Source organism: Myxocyprinus asiaticus, chromosome 2, assembly GCF_019703515.2.
Source record: "Myxocyprinus asiaticus isolate MX2 ecotype Aquarium Trade chromosome 2, UBuf_Myxa_2, whole genome shotgun sequence".
Classification (NCBI taxonomy): domain Eukaryota; kingdom Metazoa; phylum Chordata; class Actinopteri; order Cypriniformes; family Catostomidae; genus Myxocyprinus; species Myxocyprinus asiaticus.
Window position 1 is genome coordinate 20944681 of NC_059345.1, and position 18674 is coordinate 20963354.

At 37.5% G+C, this 18674-nt stretch overlaps 2 protein-coding genes across 3 annotated transcripts; one reads left to right on the forward strand and one right to left on the reverse strand.

The window, feature by feature from the left end:
* Positions 1-537: 537 nt before the first annotated feature.
* si:dkey-19b23.7 (uncharacterized) lies at positions 538-6215 on the forward strand. Its single transcript, XM_051725080.1, has 9 exons — positions 538-841; positions 1273-1344; positions 1490-1561; positions 3590-3765; positions 3855-3912; positions 4146-4317; positions 5495-5692; positions 5892-6002; positions 6097-6215. Exons 1-9 carry the CDS (start codon positions 830-832, stop codon positions 6114-6116), a joined length of 891 nt encoding a protein of 296 aa, XP_051581040.1. The 5' UTR covers positions 538-829; the 3' UTR covers positions 6117-6215.
* Positions 6216-6655: 440 nt separating this feature from the next.
* si:dkey-19b23.8 (uncharacterized) lies at positions 6656-13161 on the reverse strand. Of its 2 annotated transcripts, none has more exons than XM_051725216.1 (3): positions 12877-13161; positions 9546-10175; positions 6656-8523 (listed from the first exon to the last, which is right to left on the reverse strand). In XM_051725216.1, the coding sequence occupies exons 1-3, from the start codon at positions 12917-12919 to the stop codon at positions 8438-8440; spliced, it is 759 nt and encodes a 252-aa protein (XP_051581176.1). In that variant the 5' UTR covers positions 12920-13161; the 3' UTR covers positions 6656-8437. The 2 variants fall into 2 exon arrangements, with proteins under 2 accessions (XP_051581176.1, XP_051581167.1); XM_051725207.1 differs by having other exon boundaries at positions 9495-10175.
* Between the last annotated feature and the right edge of the window lie 5513 nt (positions 13162-18674).

Genomic DNA, 18674 nt, shown 5'->3' on the forward strand with positions numbered 1-18674 from the left:
TAGCAGCAAATTTGTAACTCATTATTTTCACATGCAAATAAGCTTTGCCAAAAGTTAGCACCTTTTCACCAGTAGTGGTGAACCTGCAGCAAACCTTTGGCAACAATGGACAATTTGGAGGTAAACATCCTTAGCTGGTTGGTCTGGCCTGATGACTTTAGAGGTGTTTTGAGTTACTGTGTGATGGCGAGACCACATTGCAGCTAGATGGCGACAGCTACCTTACAATTGTTCATGTACAGTGCCTAACTATAGTGCTCTGTTGTATTTTACACAAACATTGAAGGCCAGTGTACTGTTGGCTATTGCTGACAGACTTGTATTTACAGAGGTTGCCTTTTGGTCATGCTAACGAGATCTGTCAGGTAATCATGATTCCTATTGTTTGATTTGATTAATCACATTCCTGTGATTATTTTTAAACTATCACTCTTCAGAATGATATAAAACAACACGGTGGAAAAATATTACACACAGGTTGAATAATACAGTATTTTGCGTTTTTCTTTAAGAGCACAACATGCAGATGATCCCTTACGTGCGTTCGAAGCATCTGGTAAATGATCAGTGCGACACATCCGAATTAAGATCTGAATTCCCATACACCTGAGCTCCCGGAGTGAAAAAAAAAAAACATTAGGAGAATGTTACTCTTATTATTTTTTTTCCAAAATTGATACAATGTAGGATGAGTAGGGGGAAAACAAAGAAGCGCATGTTGAACCGGGATGTGGATTTTAGGCGTGACAGTGTTCTTGCAATAATTTGCTCAATGTAATGCATCTCAGTTACAGCGGTCGATTACATTTCGGTCAAGGTGCATATAAACATGAACTCCGGTGTAAGTATACGAAAATGAGCTTGGCTTGATTGTATGCATTTATACTTTATATAATAAACTTGGCAATTAGGTTTTGTTTGGCATAATGCCAAATGATGTTGACGATGTCGTATTATGATGTATTGCTATTTGTAAACTGCATGGTTTTGTTTTATTCTCTACAACCCATCGCTTTGCAATGACTGTAAAAGCCTTGGCTGCTGTTGCCTAGTAACGAGAAAAAAGAAGCCTAGAATAGAAATGGGCTTTTCTTTTTTTTTTTTGTCTTTTTTTTTTTTTTTTAAAAAAGCTTGCTCATTTTTACATTGGAAGGTTAAAGACAAATATGTTATGAATATCTTATAATATAAATGTTTAGTATAAATGTACATTGCATGCATAATTTTATTTTTTTATTATTATGATTATTATTTTTTGTGACTGAAAATTAGATGAAAGAAACAGAACAAAGGACGAGACTGCAGGACTTCCTTTCCGAGCTTGCAATACTGGGCTCTTTACAGGTGGGATTTTATTCTAAGTAACACTACCTATTGTTTTTGGTTTTGGCATTTAATTAAAACTTGTAACTGCACAACAACACGTGTTTTCGACATGATTCAGGGTCATGGCACTGCTTTCACTGATGCTATGTTGGTTTGTTTTCAGGGCTTCTATTATTTTCAGCCCTGGCTAAGAGGGAGAGAAGAACTTCTGCTGACTGTGGTCAATGAAGACATGGTGTGTGTGTGTGTGTGTGTGTGTGCTCTCTCTCTCTCTCTCTCTCTCTCTGCATCTCAATTTTTTCCTTTCACAATCTTTTTTTATATTTTGTGAATGATTTTGCACAGCAAATAATGCATTTGCATATCCTGCCATTTGCATATTCCTATTTTTTTATGTTTGAAAAAGGTGCAGCTTTTAAAGTCAACATGAAAACGGTGTTCGCAACAGGGGTGTTTCTAGGATTTGAAAACATCAGGGGCTTATGCATTGGTTCTCAAAGTGCGGGCCATCAAATTTTAATTTTGGCGTGAGCTGTTATACACTAACATTGCTCCTGCAGCAGTATCACTTGTTATTTACTCTAATTTTGGATGTTTTTATAAGTATGTAGGCATTATTAAAATGTTTAATGTATTTATATAACACAGAAAGTATACAGAAAATAACAGATGAATTTATTCCTAGTGACAAAAAGATACTGAGCAAAGTTCTTCTTGTTTAAAAAGGGGGCGTGACCAAAAAACTGGTGAGAACCACTGAGCTAATGTTGTGGGTATTTAATGTTCTAAAAAATTATCCCATTACTGTTTTACCACTCCAAATGATTCAATCCATGAGAGAGACATCCAAATGATTCCGAGATAATCGTGAACCGATCAGATTGTATTGCCAACTCGTTTCAGCAATTTGAAAAGGACCAACTCAAAAGTGTGATTTATTTGCATATCGAGCATCGCTAGTTCTGATTCTAAACAGAAAATATTTTTTAAAGATTTTAGCCAGTCAGCAATTCATCTGTATAAAATAGTGATTTACTGAGTCACAATAACATCAACATCTCACTGAAACTGCCACTTCGGTTCCACTCACAAAGTTCTGAACAGGGCTAGACTACAATCATTCGGCGGTTGAGCTGTTTTACCCTAGAGATGGCCCTGGTTCGCCACACATTTTACTCCCAGAATCTGATTTATTTCTGATTAATAAAGGATATTCATTGAGGAAAATGTAGGACAGGACTTGATTTTAAACAATAGAAATTGATTTGATTGTGATCTAAATTCAAATTAATCTAAACTGAATGATCTCAGTTCAGGAGACTCTTGGCTGTCAGTAAAGGGTTAAACCTCCGACGTACAGAGTCATGTGACCAAACAACATGGCACTGATCACAGCGCAGTTTGTCTTTGGGAGAAACGCCAACAGAACTACATCTGGTAGGAAACCTAATTAAGTTTTTACATTGAAACATGTTTGAATAAAAAGATTAGAGTCTCTAGTTTCATTCAATATAACATTTGTAAATATCAACGATTTACAGCGAAACGCCAACCTGCTAAAAACAATGTACACTAATGTGCTAATTTTTTCTGTAGAGTTCCTATATTTACTGTGTATTATCACATTGAGAATCAATGGGTTCATCCAAAAGATGAAAAATTTTGCTTTCAGAGGCTTTATATGGAGTTAAAATAAAAATAAGGTTCAAATCGAACTGTTCTGAGACCAGTGCAGTGCAGCACACTGGAGGTTAAATCATTCACAAAACAGGGAGCAAGGGAGCATCCTATAGCTTTCCTATGCAGCTAAGTGCATTCACACCTAACATCTGACCAAAAGTTCAGTTTCAAGCTGCAGATGTTGCTTGGACCACTCAACATGTTTGGCAGACATGGGACAGTGGTAAACAGTACATAGATTCTGAATTTATAATGTATAATTTTATTTTAACGTGATTGGCAGTGATTGGATGATGCTGTCCAATATTTTGAATCATAATTAATTCTGCTAATTTCTGATGTAATGTCTGTAACAACTCAAAAACATAAATAACCAACACAGAAACAAAATAACAATTTGATTAAAAAAAAATAATAATAATAAAAGAAATCAGATTTCATGTTGGCTTAAAGTCATTTATGTGACTTATCTCTGTCTGAATTTTTACAAACATAAATCTGATCTCTGGAGCTCAAGTGGTGCTAAATCAGTGACAGTGGATGGTAAATAACATTTGAAGCCTGCTTGCTTGTTTGCTCACAGAGATGGCGATCTCCTGGGTATGCTGTGTCTGTGGCCTCCACCTTCACCAGCTCAACCTGCAGTAGCAGCTACAGTCTAGACAGCGATTATGCCAGCTCCCCTTTGGCAGGAGAAGGGCCACTTCCACAAGCCAAACAGCAGACACCACAGGCCACACAGCAACAAACTCCCAGCAGGTGGAGAGAAAAATGCTTTGTAATGGAACTGCAGCAATTACACCAAAAATATGTGCAGAACATTAATTATTTTCATTATTGTTTCATAGGAGTGTTGAATCTCACCTTCTCCCAGCCTCGCCTAGTGAGAGAGAGATAGCTATTCCTGTATGTACCGTAACAAGAAATAGGCTCACACATCAACCACAAACATCTCAAATAAAGAAGCAGTACAATAAAATATTTAATAGGTTTTATAGTACACTATTGTTTTATGACAAAGAATAATAAGACATTGTCCCCTTGACTTAGTAGCTTTCTATAAGAAATCTGGTCGAAATTGCTGCTTGTCTTGCATTGGTCAAGGCTCCCAAAAGAGATTATTTTTCTTTTCATCGCAGGAACTGAACTGCACCCTGTTCCTTTTAGCTGGTTATGCCAAGTATGGGCAACCATATGCTTGGATTCGATCCAATCACGAGCGGCTTGTAAACATTGGAGGAGCTGATAGTCTGGTCAAAGATACCCCAATGAAGCTTAAGTCCATCACAGACTGGGTTTCAACATCACAAGGTTTTCAGATCTTTAAACATCTTGTATTTCACCATGTTTTATTGGCATATTTTTCACTAACGTATTATACATAATTTCTTCATGTTCTTAGCTCAAGGTTTTTTTTTTTAATCTTATTTCTGAGCTATGTGTCAAAAAGAAAAAAAAAGAAAAAACTATTTACAAATCAGAGGGCAGAATGGTGGTTACAGTACATATTTGTGTTACCATAATGCATATTTAATTTCTTTCTTTTTTTTTTTTTTTAAGTCTTAAATAACACAAATTGTTCTGGGCAAGTGTTAGGTCTCTGACCTTAGGTGAATTCCAGTCAAAAGTGATCATCCCTATGCCCTACTCACTCCAAAGGACAGAGCTCATGATGTGGGCACTCTGAAGGTAGCATGGTAATACTGTTTGAATGTACCCTTCACTAACAGTCGAAGTAGGACCCTTCGTGAAAAAAAAAAAAACAATTTCTTATTTTAGTTTGGAAGACCCTTTGAGTGGTGTCCCCTTCCTGCAGTGCACTTCAAGGGCGCAAAAAATGCAATTTGGAAAACGTCCCTTGTTTCTTGTTTCATGTGGGTGGACACTTACTGAGAGCTTTATTAGGAACACTATGGTCCTAATAAAGTGCCCAACGTGGTCTTCTGCTGTTGTATCCCATCCGCCTAAAGGTTTGATGTGTTGTGCATTCTGAGATGCTATTCTGCTCACTACAATTGTACAGAGTGGTTATCTGAGTTACCGTAGCCTTTCTGTCAGCTCGAACCAGTCTGGCCATTCTCCACTGAACTCTCATCAACAAGGTATTTCCATACACAGAACTGTTGCTCACTGGATGTGTTTTGTTTTTGGCACCATTCAGAGTAAACTCTAGAGCAGTGTTGTGCATGAAAATCCAAGGAGATCAGCAGTTACATAAATACTCAAACCAGTCAGTCTGGCACCAATAATCATGCCACAGTCGAAATCACTGAGATCACATTTTTTTCCCCATTCTGGTGGTTGATGTTAACATTAACTGAAGCTCCTGACCCATATTTGAATGATTTTATGCACTGCATTGCTGCCACACAATTGGCTGATTAGATAATCGCATAAATATGTAGGTGTACAGGTGTTTAGTGAGTGTATATCTTTTTTGTCTATATAAGGCAGTTCAGTGTCTGTATAATTCATGTTCTTCCTGTAGGAACTCATGTATGGGATGTAGTGAGTGAGTTGGTGGGACTTTGCACCATGCCACCTCCTGACAACCCCTTCTCTCTAGACATGCGCTACCTCCAAACCCTCTCCCTCCCGGAGCGCTTCCTGGTCACCGGGGCCCTCCTGAATTTCCTGGAGATGATTGTGGTTCAGGGAAACCGAGAGGAATCATTCTATGATCTGGGTGGGTAAGAAGTTAGAATTTCTCTGAACTATTGGAGTCCGGGAAATCCATCATACTAACACTTGGAAAGTTTACTTTGCTCTTGTAAAAGAAGGTATATGGACCAATGAAAAATAAAACAAAATTGTCATGAAGTCTTGAGGTAGCTTTTTTTTCCATTAGCCTCTAATAGCCTTGTTTTCTCTACCCTCTATTTTAGTTTTAGAGGAGTTGAAGCCATTGAGACGACTTCATTTTCAAAGCCTCTCTGAGGTCCAGAGATTTCAAGACAGTGACAGAACTACAAGCCCCTTATCAGAAGAAGCTCCAGGCAAAAACTGATATTTCCAATAAAGATACATTTGTGAAAGAAAACATTTTGCCTGTCATTTGAGAAGACTGACTAATAATTAATGTATTTGCAGAACAAAGAAGTTTACAGTGACAAGTCCCATGACATCCAACTAAAAGTTGAAGTGTGTCATTTCTGTGCCACTAGCATCACCAAACAGGATTGCAAAAATAAACTTTATTTTCAAACAGCTATCTGAATACACACTTATTTGCCACAAACTCACACCATTTGTAGAGCCAATGTTGTGTCAGTCTGGACAGATCACTCAAAACAAACAGGAATATTGAAAGTGCAACAAAGCTGCAGTGTTCACTTTTCAGGGAATCAATTACAAATGGTTTTTCATAATGATTTCTTCATATTAAGCTGGATTAGGATAACGTATTTGAACATAAAAAAATATGTAAAATAATATCTAGTCCTAAATCAGTTATGGCATGTTTTTGTGAAGTTATGAAATCGAACTAGGAGTATTTGAATCCCTTGCATTAAAAGATTTGTGCCTTATGACTGAAAGAGGGGGCAGTCCCAGTTAAAGTCCTTAGTGGAATCTAGTCAGTCCTGGAAATTATTGGGTTTTTAAGAGTTTTTTTTTTTTTTATGAATAGAATGAAAGACAAATATTTAATGTATAAAAAGTTTAATATTCCATAAAATACTTTTAATATTTAAATATGTACACACAAATATGTTTATAATAAGGTACAAGAACATTCATTGAACATTAAACACCTTATAAAGCAGACAGAACAGATCCAAGGACAGATCTGGAGTCTTTGTAGTGTGAGAAAAATAAAAATCCATAAGGATAAAACAAAACAACATTTTGATGTAATTGACCCAATACATCTGGCAGAAATTTAAACACCAAGAGGCACTGTGTACTACTGTAATATATGATGCCATTCTCAGTGAGCACATGCAAAAGCTAAGAAAGCCAGTGTGTGAAAGAAATGGCCAATTATGATGCTGGAAAATCTTTGCAGTAGTAAATCTCAATGGTGCCAACCATACAAAGCAAGGTGCCCTTGTTTAAAATTCTTGGATTAGGCAACCAGGCAAGATAAAAAATATTACATAGTGCTTCATAACTTAAAATGCCCTTGAAAGTTGCATCTTTGCACTGCAGTTACCTTTGAAGATCAGCTTTGCCTAAATTGTTGCCTGGACACGGTAACTTCATATGAGTCTGCAGATTTTTGGAAAAAATGGACTGATGTGAATAAACAATTTGCAGTCACAAAGAACAAAAGTTATGCAGTAAAAGCACGAGCCATTAAGTCCTCATGCTGGTATGCAGTAGCATGGATGGAACTGCTTAAGGCATATTGTATTTCCTTATTAAGAGCACACATTAATAACACTAACCCTATCTCTTTGAAATAGAATCTATGGTTTAAGCTCAAGGCCTGACTGACTTTTCAGTAAGAATGAGAAATGACAAACTGAGGTAGAACCAGACTAAGCAGGATATGGCTATGATAGATCACTGGGCTTATTTCAAAACTTGCAGTACCACTCCCTTTCCAATACTTAAGTTACAATCAGCCCTGATTGCCAAGTTGGTCCTGATGCCAAATAAATGTCCAAAAAATATTAGACCATTTATGATGGTCATTGAACTGCATTGAGGGCATAATACTAATTCAATATCATCTAACGTTACAACTCTAACATCATCAATAAAAATCTGTGGAACTTTGGCAATACGACAGAGAATTTGAAAATATAGTTCAGCATAAAACGGTTTGATTTTCTACAAATATCAGTTTTACTTCCCACTGTATGTTCTTAAAGAAAAGCTTCTAGTTGTGCAATTGTGACATTATCAGCTCATCCTGGCAGGACCTACTGTTTACAGTCATACATCCACCCACTTCCCAAACAGATGCTTTCCTGACACCTCTAATACAAACAAGAACTGTTTCACTGTTCAACTGTCACATTCACATTCCACCCAGATATGCTTACTCATAGGAGGGGATTGACTAGAAATGCTCGACTCTGTGATACATGACTTTAAAATTTGCTGTCTTGATAGATTCGCACCATCCCAGATGATGTCAGCTTTGGTTAAGTCCATTATCGGTATAGAGAATCAATCTCTTGTAAAAGCCCTCAGATAAAAAGTGAAATCAGCATGACTTCATCACTTTAACTTCCTTAACCACAAGCCATTATCTGAAGAAACCTTTAATTTATTGCTTTGTTAATAAAGAAAATCAGTTGTTGCCTGGTGAATCAGTAACCTCAAATGTGGCTGTTTAGGCACCAAATCAGAGTTTAAAACTCTTTCAGAGCTCAAAATTTCCACTCATTGCAGGTTGTTGTCTTTTTCCTCACATTCCATGCAGAAAAACCCCAGACATCACAAATTTCTGGGGTGGTGGTCCAGGGTGAGACAGGGGCTCTCAATGCCAGCTGTCACTTGCAGAACCTCGTCTGGCAATGGCACGGAGAGGACTGCGGGACACTGACCCTCTCTTCTTCCACCGGACTGCAACACAAAAGAAAATAGAAGTTTTTTGTTTTTAAATAGAAGAACATGATGACAATTTTCAAACAAAACAGAGCTAGAACTCTAATTAGAACTTTTTAGAGTTTATTTTAGAGAATATTAGATTTTTTTTTACATCACAAGGAAATTCCTTAGTTGAGTTAAAGGGATAGTACACCAAAAAAATACAAATTCATCATTTACTCACTCCCATGCCATCCCAGATGTGTATTACTTTCTTCTGCAGAACAAACAAAGATTTTAGAAGAATATTTCAGCTCTGTATGTGCATACAATGCAAGTGAATGGTGACCAGACCTTTTGAGCTCCAAAAATCACATAAAGGCAGCATTAAAGCAATCCATATGACTTATGATGATATGGTTAAATCCATATCTTCAGAAGTGATATGATGGGTGTGGATGAGAAACAGATAAATATTAAGTCCTTTTTTTCATTATGAAAGTGGAGATTTACAGTAAAAAAAATTTTTCAACAGTTTCATTATATGGACCTACAGAGCCAAGATATACTTCTAAAAATCTTCCTTTGTGTTGAACAGAAGAAAGAAAGTCAAACTCCTCTGGGATGGCTTGACAGAGTAAATGATGAGAGAATTTACTTTTTTGGGTGAACTATACCTTTAAGAAGGAATATATGAAACTCTAGGATAAGGGCCAATGTCTATTTAGAACAATCAAAGAACAATTTATTTTAGACTACAATAAGCTAGCCTGGTAAACATGTTTAACATTAAACTGTAGCCATTATTCTATCGTTACATCACAATTTCAGCCACTAGTTTGTGTATTCATCATTCAGCTCAAGTGGTTGCGCTCTTGATTGCACTCATCTGTCTACTTCACCACATTACAGTGTAGTTAGGCTAAGATCATACGCCTGAAGAAAAAGGCCTTGGCCTGCCATACACAATTTCCCAGATCTTATTTAACTTTGCCCTCCCACCTCACCTTTTCCCAAACTAGCTGGCAATGTTGACGGTCGGGGCACAGTAGACGTACCAGGCATCTCAGGCTCTTTAGAGATCCCATCACCCTGCGGCAGCGTGGCGCATCCACTCTGCCAATCGTTGAGCGCTCGCTGAAATGACCTTGCAAGGCAGGCGGTCATGTCCTTTGCCCTTTCTGCCCGACTGCACCAGAACACTCTGCATTGCAGCTGCTGACCAGGCTGCCTGCAGATGTACAGAAACACATTGGGTCTGGTTGTGTGTGAGGCACAGTACGCAATGTCCTGCAAATAGGTCTTCGTGAGCTGCCTGCCGGTGCTGAGTTCTTTGACTTCAACATATCGGGGCCGCACTACCAGGGCGTGATCTTTAGATAGCTTCTCAGGGCACCCGTCCAATAGCCGGTCAATGGTGTCCTCTGCCTGCTCCAGGTCCAGGGAGAATATTTTCTTGGTGCCAAGGTAGTGCACCTTGAAGAGGGGATCGCCGTGAGACAAGCTCTCTGTGCGGTCACGGCGGAACCGTCGGCGCAGCGCTGCTGGAGAGTTCTTTAGAGTTTGCATCAGATGGAAGGAGGCCAGAGCCATTTTGGGAGAAGACAGTAAGTGAGCAATGTTTTTGGAATGATGGGGGTCCTTCTCCTGTTTGTCCAGCAAGCCTCCCAGTGTGGAGCAACTGAGATCTGATGACAAAAATAAAGACATTAGCACACCAAGGTAAAAAATAACAACACAACTGGAAACCAGATTTAACAGTCTTTGCCCGTTTATCCTTTGTTTTGCTTTAACCCTCAAAAAAATAATAATGACTGGTGGTCTAAGTGTAACATTTCATAACTGTGTCCTTCACTTCATCTACTTCCTCTTTTGAACATTATGCTCTTGTGGCAATCAGACCACCACAGTCCGTGACCCAAAGCTCTTCATGGAAAATGGCCACAAATAAACCCACACCCAAGATCTCAGGATAGGATCAGTTTTAGTTGTGGAGCATTAACACACAACACTTGTGTACAACAGTTTCAAATATTAAACAGGCCATATTTGTGTCTGGCAAGAGTCTGCTTTCATCTGTGAAAGACTGAAGAGTCATTTTCATTCTAACTTAGCAATGTTTCACTTCACATCATTTTACACAGTTTATGTTGTCCAACTTCAAATAAGATTCCAAGTAACCTACTGAAAAAATGAGATCTGCATTGTGATATAAACCAGCAACTTTACAAAAAACTTTTTAAAAAAATGACTAAACTGACTTCAACTTGAGCGATAAAGCCAAATGTCCTTTCCACGATGTTCCTTTCAGCCCAGTTCAAGTATGTACCTCAAGTAATTAGTATGTTTAAACATGCAATTCACCCATTTCATGTACTATAACAATCCCTGCTGTTAACAGGCCCTTGAGGGGATCACTATGTCAAGTCCAAATGCACCGAGGGGTGTTTAATCAGATTAGGCTATTATAACTCGCTGAAGTTATGTAACACCTGCAACTGGTATTTCCTATGTCTTGTGATCCCGAAAACATCTCGCTTTTATTCGCACATTGTGTTGGCCGTGTGGCCCAGACTATTGTGCTGCATTTTATTTTTTCCTCAATCTTTTTTCTGGCCCATTATTTCAGCATTCCAAAAAGCTTCTGATGTTGGCCAGCATTCAGACCTCCAACTGTTTTTAGCTCTGATGCCTATTGTTTATGAGAAACTTTCTATAGGAAACAGCTTTAGATGACATCCCACCACCTTCAAAATATTTCTTGTCCCAAATACAATGGAGTACGAGAGTGTGTCATATGAGAAACACAAACATGAAATGACCTAGACAATGACTTGATCTAGAGGCAACAAAGAGGAAATGACCTCTCTGTTAGACAATTTTGTAAAACCATCGGACCAAGTGCTATGTGAGCCATTTGTGAACTATGTCTGAAATGGCAGATGCGAGAGAGGAACAACGTAAACCAATATACTTGCCCAATGTGTTTGGTATTACCATATCTGTTGAAAGAGGCATTGAGATGCTTCTCACGATATGGATATTCAAAGTCAAAAACAGTTGACGTATATGTAAAGCTATTCTGCTAGCTGATGGTAATCTCCTATTTGCAGACTAAAAGTAGAACAGCTGACACACAACATACATAACATGCATAATATGCTGTGGTCAACGTGAAGGAAAAAACATTGCTAAGCAAAACAAAAACAATTGCTTTAACAAGTCAAGATTTAACTTCAATCTAAGATCCATGCAATCTGGTCATCCACAACTGCAATAAATTGACAGTCCATCAAGAAGACAAATCTTAAATATTAAAATTAATTAGGGTTCTCACACTTTTTGACCAGTGAACTTCAATGAGTTTTCAATGACCTTTCCAGTTGTTCATGATTACTGCATAAGGATTTTTTAGAAATCATTTAACAAAGATTGCTGGGTGGATTTTCATTCGTAAGGTGCCATTTTTTTTTCATTAACTGATTTAAATGCTTATACTTCAGTGAGCTAATACATCAGTTAGCTAATGTCTCAAATAAGACCCTAAACGGACAGACTGATGGTATCACACTAGCTTGTGGGCACTTTTTACATAAACACTTAATAAAAGCAGTGTTGGGTGTAATCCAATTACAAAGTAATTATTTACTGTAATCTAATTACAAAAGTAATGTACTGCATTACATTTTTAATTCTTGTAATCAGATTACAGTTACTAACTTTCAATTAATTTAATTAATATTAAGTGCATTATAGGGTTATGCTTATTTGTAATACTTTATGTAGAATACATTAATTATGGCCCCTTATCGTGTCATTGTGAAGGAGAAATGTTAGGTGCTGAGTGTATGTGTGTAACAATGAACAAGAAATATTGATATTATTTTTCATTTGTTGAGCGGAAAAGTGTTTTAGAAAGTAACTTAAACGTAAAGTAATTAGTAATGTGATTACTTTTCAATGAAGTAATTAGTAAAGTAATCTGATTACAATTTTAAAGAGATAATTAACAATTTGTAGTGGATTACAATTTAAAGTAATTTACTAAACAATGAATAAGAGCAATACCAAACAAATGAAACATTTTAAAGCAGCAACACTAGGAAAAAGAAAAGAAAAAAAAGAGTGTAATCACTTTAGTATTTTTCCATGACTTTATACATTTCCAGGCCTGGAAATTACTAATATAAAATTCCCAATTCCTGATTTTTCCATGTTTTCTATGACAGTGTGAACGCTGTAGGTTTGCTATAAATGTGACCTTATTAATTAAACATTTAATGATAGAAAGTTATCCCACCTGCACAAGTGGGAGTCTTTGAGTTTGCATGCATAATTAAGTGTCCTCAATCGCGTTAAGTTCTTAGTAAAGGAGAGAAAAACGCTCACCTTTCATGCACTCTTTGCTTTTGGTCCGACGCAGGTAAATCATGCGTCCTCCACAAACGAATAAAAAAGTAGATTTCCAAACCTCTTAAACTGAAACTCTGTCACAAATGCTACACCAAAATCTTGGACAGAAATGTTAGTAGTAATAGAATCATTTATAAACGAACGCTTTCCGATACACTGGGACAAATGTGCACTTTCACGATGTGATGAGTGGGTATGGCTAGAGACGAGCACATGTTCCTCCGTGGCGTGGGCAGGCGCTAATCTGTTTACCTCACTGTATGCTCTGACACAGTGCATGAGTCAGGAGCACGTCTGCAGCGCTGTATTTGAGCGGCGAGTAAGCACGCCTCCGCGGGGTGATGCGAGAACCATGAGGGGATGGCGTTAACGAGTGCTGGAAGTGTCGGAAGAGGGTGTGGGCAACCTGAATGCGTCGATGATGTTCCCAGATTCACCGGGGACAACGTGCATCACTTGGCACGGAAGAGGGAGAGAGAGAGAGAGAGAGAGAGAGAGAGAGACTAGTTGCCAAGTTGACATGTAAATGCGCAAGCAAGGACAGTCAGATAGCATCAGTATTATGAGGGGCTGGTCTGTAGGAACACAGGCTGATGAGGAAACACAGTGCCTTTGCTTGACTCAGTTTAGTGCTACCGCAAATTTACATTGGCAGTTGTGTTAACCTGCAGGTACAGGTCTTTCAAAAATATGTACTGGTGTATATAATTTATTATCTTTTACACTCAAAATTGGTACTTAAAACACTTAAAATCTGAGTTTCATTAAACATGAAACAAGTATCCAAAAATCACATTAGATTACCCAAAAAATGTAATCTAAAATATTAAATTACTGATTACAATTTTAGTTGTGTAATTTGTAAACAATACCAGATTACATTTCAGAAGTAATCTACTCAACACTATGAATTATATTCTGGTCACTGACTTCCCAAAGGAATATCAGTGCATAGCAAGCAACCTTCAAAAAGTTAATCAGAAAGTTAAAGCTATGAGACCTTAATAAGTTAAACAGGTCTCCACCCCAAAGATCTCCCTTTCACTGAACTGCATCTTCCCCTTGTCAACCAATTGCTATGTCCAACTCAGATCTGCTATTTAACATTTTACACATTGCCTATAATGTGTGTTTTGGTCTGCCCTCTCGCTTCATTTAACTTTTTGCACACTACATAAATAGTGTCTATATACAATTTCTACCAACATGGTTTTGTGTAAAGAATCTTGTCTCCTAAATCTCGAATATATACTCACTGAGAACTTTAATAGGAACACTTTGGTCCTAATAAAGTGCCCAATGTGGTCTGCTGTTGTAGCCCATCCACCTCAAGGTTCAATGTGTTGTGCATTCTGAGATGCTATTCTACTCACTACAATTGTACAGAGAGGTTATCTGAGTTACTGTAGCCTTTCTGTCAGCTCAAACCACTCTGGCCATTCTCCGTTGACCTCTCTCATCAACAAGGTATTTTTGTCTGCAGAACTGCCGCTCACTGGATGTTTTTTGTTTTTGACACCATTCTGAGTAAACTCTAGAGACAGCTGTGCATCAATATCCCAGGAGATCAGCAGTTACAGAAATACTCAAACCAGCCCTTCTGGCACCAACAATCATGCCATGGTTGAAATCACTGAGATCACATTTTTCCCCATTTTGATGGTTGATGTGAACATTAACTGAAGCTCCTGACCCATATCTGCATGATTTTATACATTGTACTGCTGTCACACGATTGGCTGATTAGATAATCTCATGAATAAGTGATTGTGCAGGTGTTCCTAATGAAGGGCTCAGTGAGTGTAGATTCTTTGAAACCAGACAAGAGGGAAAGATGTGATGTCTGGCCTATGTGCATTTCTTTTCTAATATTTTAATGAGTTTAACATTTTTATGTGTTTTTAAGGTTTTTTGGTTTTGGAAGTGAAATGAGTGAATTCATACAGTGTGCGGACTGAGAAAGGAACACTGAGCCCCTGTGTAATCAGCAAATGGGAGGTTTGGGAGACACACCCACCAAAGTACCCTTGGTAGCACAGCAGTGCTATTATTCAACTGTCAGTGACGCAACCAAGTTGCCCACCCCTGCATCCCCAAACAAAACACACACATGCACACACTCAAAAACACATAATAAGTCTAATGCATTTCATACAAACACACTGTCTTTCACACAAAACCAACATGAAAAGCAGCATGTGCCAGGTTTAGTCCACAGTGCCAAAGCAGGGAATAACTGAACAATTGTTTGGAGGTAGAACATTTGACGCAACCATTTCACTTTTTTGCCAGTAGGATGGCAAAAATTAACAAAGCAAAATACAAAAGTATGAATATAATACAAACTCTGCTTTATAAATAGAAACGCTGCCATTTCTGCATAAAACTCATGTTACCTGTGAGCTTTTGTTGTAACTCAGACTGTAATATAATGTTGATTTAGTTTTGTTGTTTTTAAGGGTGGGGTTGCTATTTGTGGTAGATTTTTGTGGTTATTTGTGGAGTCTAAGAACTTCAGGCAAGCACACCATAAAACGCATTTTCTGCTTTTCCTCAACTCATCGTAGTTTAATCAGCGCAACCACCCACTTTTCACTAAACACCTTATCTCACAGTCCTAAAGTCAAACTTTCCAACAAAAACAAAAATATATCAAAAAGCAAAGAGACTCAAACTCTGAGCAAGGGATATTTATAGTTGCCCAAAATGTGATTACCCTTGAGTGTGAGGGGTTTTTATTTTCTGTTTCTAGTAAGTATGCATTTAGAAGATGCTTGTATCCAATGCGACTTAAAAACAAGCTTAGTCTAGAGACAGTCATCCTAGAGCAACCTGGCTTTAGGTCAAGACACTACAGGGTCAAATTTATTTTACTTTCACTTAACTATTTAGAACTATTGTAGAACTTACTAGTGCTCTAAATAACATAAGTTTATGAGTTTTACAAAGGGAATGTTGCCTAATCTGAGTGTCATTATACTTCTGTTGGCTATGCTTGTGTTTTCTGAAGTGGTTTAACTTGCTTTAAATGAAAGTCAAATGGGTGAAACTGTGTAAGTGTGTGAGTGTACATTTTGTATGTTTTAACATGTATGTTTACACAAATACATTTCTCTGGAGCAAAGTCATGATGGTTAGTCATAATGATGGTGCAGTCAATTACAAATAATTACATAATTCAGACTTAACTAGCAAGAGACGTTCAGTACTGAATGTGAAATTCACAAGTTACACACACACACACAAAAAAGATTTTTGCTGCTTGTTCAATTAACTTAAAGGATTAGTTCACCCAAAAATGAAAATTCAGTCATTGTTTACTCACCCCTGTGTTGTTACAACCCTGTATGACTTTATTTATTTTTCTTAACACAAAGGGAGAAATTGTGAAGAAATAAAAATAAAATAGTGCTCAGTGATGTCCTACAATGGCAGTTTATGGTGACCTCCTCTTCAAGCCTCAAAAGAATGCAGAAGTATAATTCAGAAGTCTAATAAATTATTCCATGAGACTCACGGTTGTTATAAAAGCATACGATAAGGTTTGGTGAGAAACAAACCAAAATCGAATGTATTATTTAGTGAAAATATTCACGTTGATCTTGTGTGCGCGTTCATTATAAGAGCACGAGAGCAACAGTTCGCGCAGCCTCCTCGCAATATTGGGGCGTTCAAGCGAAAACTTGTTCTTTTATCTTAAAAACAGGTCCTCTACAGTGATGGCGACAACAGAACACAACACAGCTGCACACAAAACAGAGAACAGAACTTACTAAGCATGTCTGAAGAGTTTGCAATAGAAGAATTGATGCATTTCTATGAGCAGCCTTATTATTTTTTGAACGGAGTACTCAGAAATCAAACAGAAACATAGAGGAGGCTACAGGCAGCCACAGTCACACCGTGTCCTAACCTGACGCCAAATGACATGCGATAAAAGATATCTTTCTTATGTTAATCAGAATTTTTGTCCTAACCAGTCATAAAGAGTGATGGCACATTCTATCGAATGCTTGTTTTCTGTTTTTGGCATCGTGCAGGTAACTCCACTGTGGACTGGCATCATCCAAATAAATAAGGCTGGGCATAGAAATGCATAAATTCTTCGATTACAAACTCTTCAGACATGTTTAGTAAGTTCCATTCTCTGTTTTGTGTGCAGCTGTGTTGTGTTCTGCTGTCGCTATCGCTGTCGAGGACCTGTTTTTAGATAAACAAGTTTTCACTTGAACACTCCAATGTTGCGAGGAGGCTGCATGAACTGTTGCTCTCGTGCCCGTATCATGAATGCGCACAGGAGATTAATGGTCAGTGAACATTTTCACTAAATAATACATTCGATTTTGGTTTGTTTATCACCAAACCTTATCGTATGCTTTCATAACAATCACGAGTCTCATGGAATAATTTATTACACTTCTGAATTATACTTTTGCATTCTTCTGAAGCTTGAAGAGGTGGTCACCATAAACTTCCACTGTATGACATCACTGAGCACAACATTTCTCCCTTTGTGTGAAGAAAAAGAAAGAAAGTCATATAGGGTTTTAATAACACAGGGATGAGTAAACAATGACTGAATCTTAATTTTTGGGTGAACTATCCTTTTAATTAAAATGAACTAAAGCAACACAATTCTAGAACATTTTGTCACAACTTTATTTCATTGCGTTCTATCCATTTAAATTTGTGAAATGCAAGGTAACTTTATCCAGTTGAGTTGGGACTTAATTTAGCATTGAAGAAACTAGGCGGGGGATTTCCATTCCCAGCATGCTTTGCATGTGACTCGATAGGGAGAGTAAATGTTAAAATTAAGTGTTATTTTATTTGTTTTTGTGCAGGATGAATATAAAGGGGGATATTTTTTTAATATTTTATGTTGAGATTTAGAAGAGTTTCTGTTATTTTGGAGCATTGGAGGTAACCATTACGGTGAAGAGTGGAGTTTGAGCTAACGATTTTGATTACTCCCTTTCTTGAGCAAATGATGTGTTGACCATAGCATAGTTATTAATCTACACTCTGTAGTGTTTCCAACCATGTAATTAACATGCTAACATTTATTTTCGCTAGTTAGTACGTAAAAAAATTAATTTGTTTGGGTTACATTGACATGTCTAATTTTGTTGTGTTTACCCAATTCAACTAGGTTCTTTCTACAAAAGTGTTTGTGTTTAGATTACATAGTAATTTTAAGTAAAGAAAACTCATTTCAAACACATGGAACTATTGTCCACAATTTAATCAAGTTCAGCCAAAGATCTTTGTTTGTAGCGTATAGCTTGCACTTACACTAGCAGTATTCTAACAGTTTCTTAGTGTAAATTATTTATACTCTTTCACATCCCTGACATCTCTTTCATTAGAAGCATGCATCACTGACATAAAAGAGTGGCTGAACTCAAATTTCCTCAAATGAAACCCTACCAAGACAGAATTAATGATTGTTGGATCCCAAACTCTGATTTCTAAGTACGCTGATTACTCCATCGACATTGATGGAGTCCTTGTTAAACCAGCTAAAACCAACCGTAACCTAGGCGTTACATTTGACCCCTCCCACAACTTTGAGTCCCATATCAACTGCATTGTTAGAACTGCTTTCTGCCATCTCCATAATATAGCTTGCCTTCGCCATATGCTTAATTAGCAAGATCCTGAAACTTTAAGGGACCCTTCATTACTTCATCACTTGATTACTGCAATGCCCTTCTCATTGGCCTTCCTTCCAAAATCATTTCCAGATCTCAACACATTCAAAACTCAGCTTC

Bases quoted from the DNA above. Each gene is read 5' to 3' on its own strand.
- si:dkey-19b23.7 (XM_051725080.1), top strand. The intron at 1,562-3,589 runs GTGTGTGTGTGT...GTTTGCTCACAG, and splicing joins CTGTGGTCAATGAAGACATG to AGATGGCGATCTCCTGGGTA. The intron at 3,913-4,145 runs GTATGTACCGTA...TTTTCATCGCAG, and splicing joins AGAGAGAGATAGCTATTCCT to GAACTGAACTGCACCCTGTT.
- si:dkey-19b23.8 (XM_051725207.1), bottom strand. From the start codon at position 12,919: ATGATTTACCTGCGTCGGACCAAAAGCAAAGAGTGCATGAAAG. The intron at 10,176-12,876 runs GTGAGCGTTTTT...TTTTGTCATCAG, and splicing joins AAGCAAAGAGTGCATGAAAG to ATCTCAGTTGCTCCACACTG. The intron at 8,524-9,494 runs GTGAGGTGGGAG...TTTGTGTTGCAG, and splicing joins GCCAGCTAGTTTGGGAAAAG to TCCGGTGGAAGAAGAGAGGG.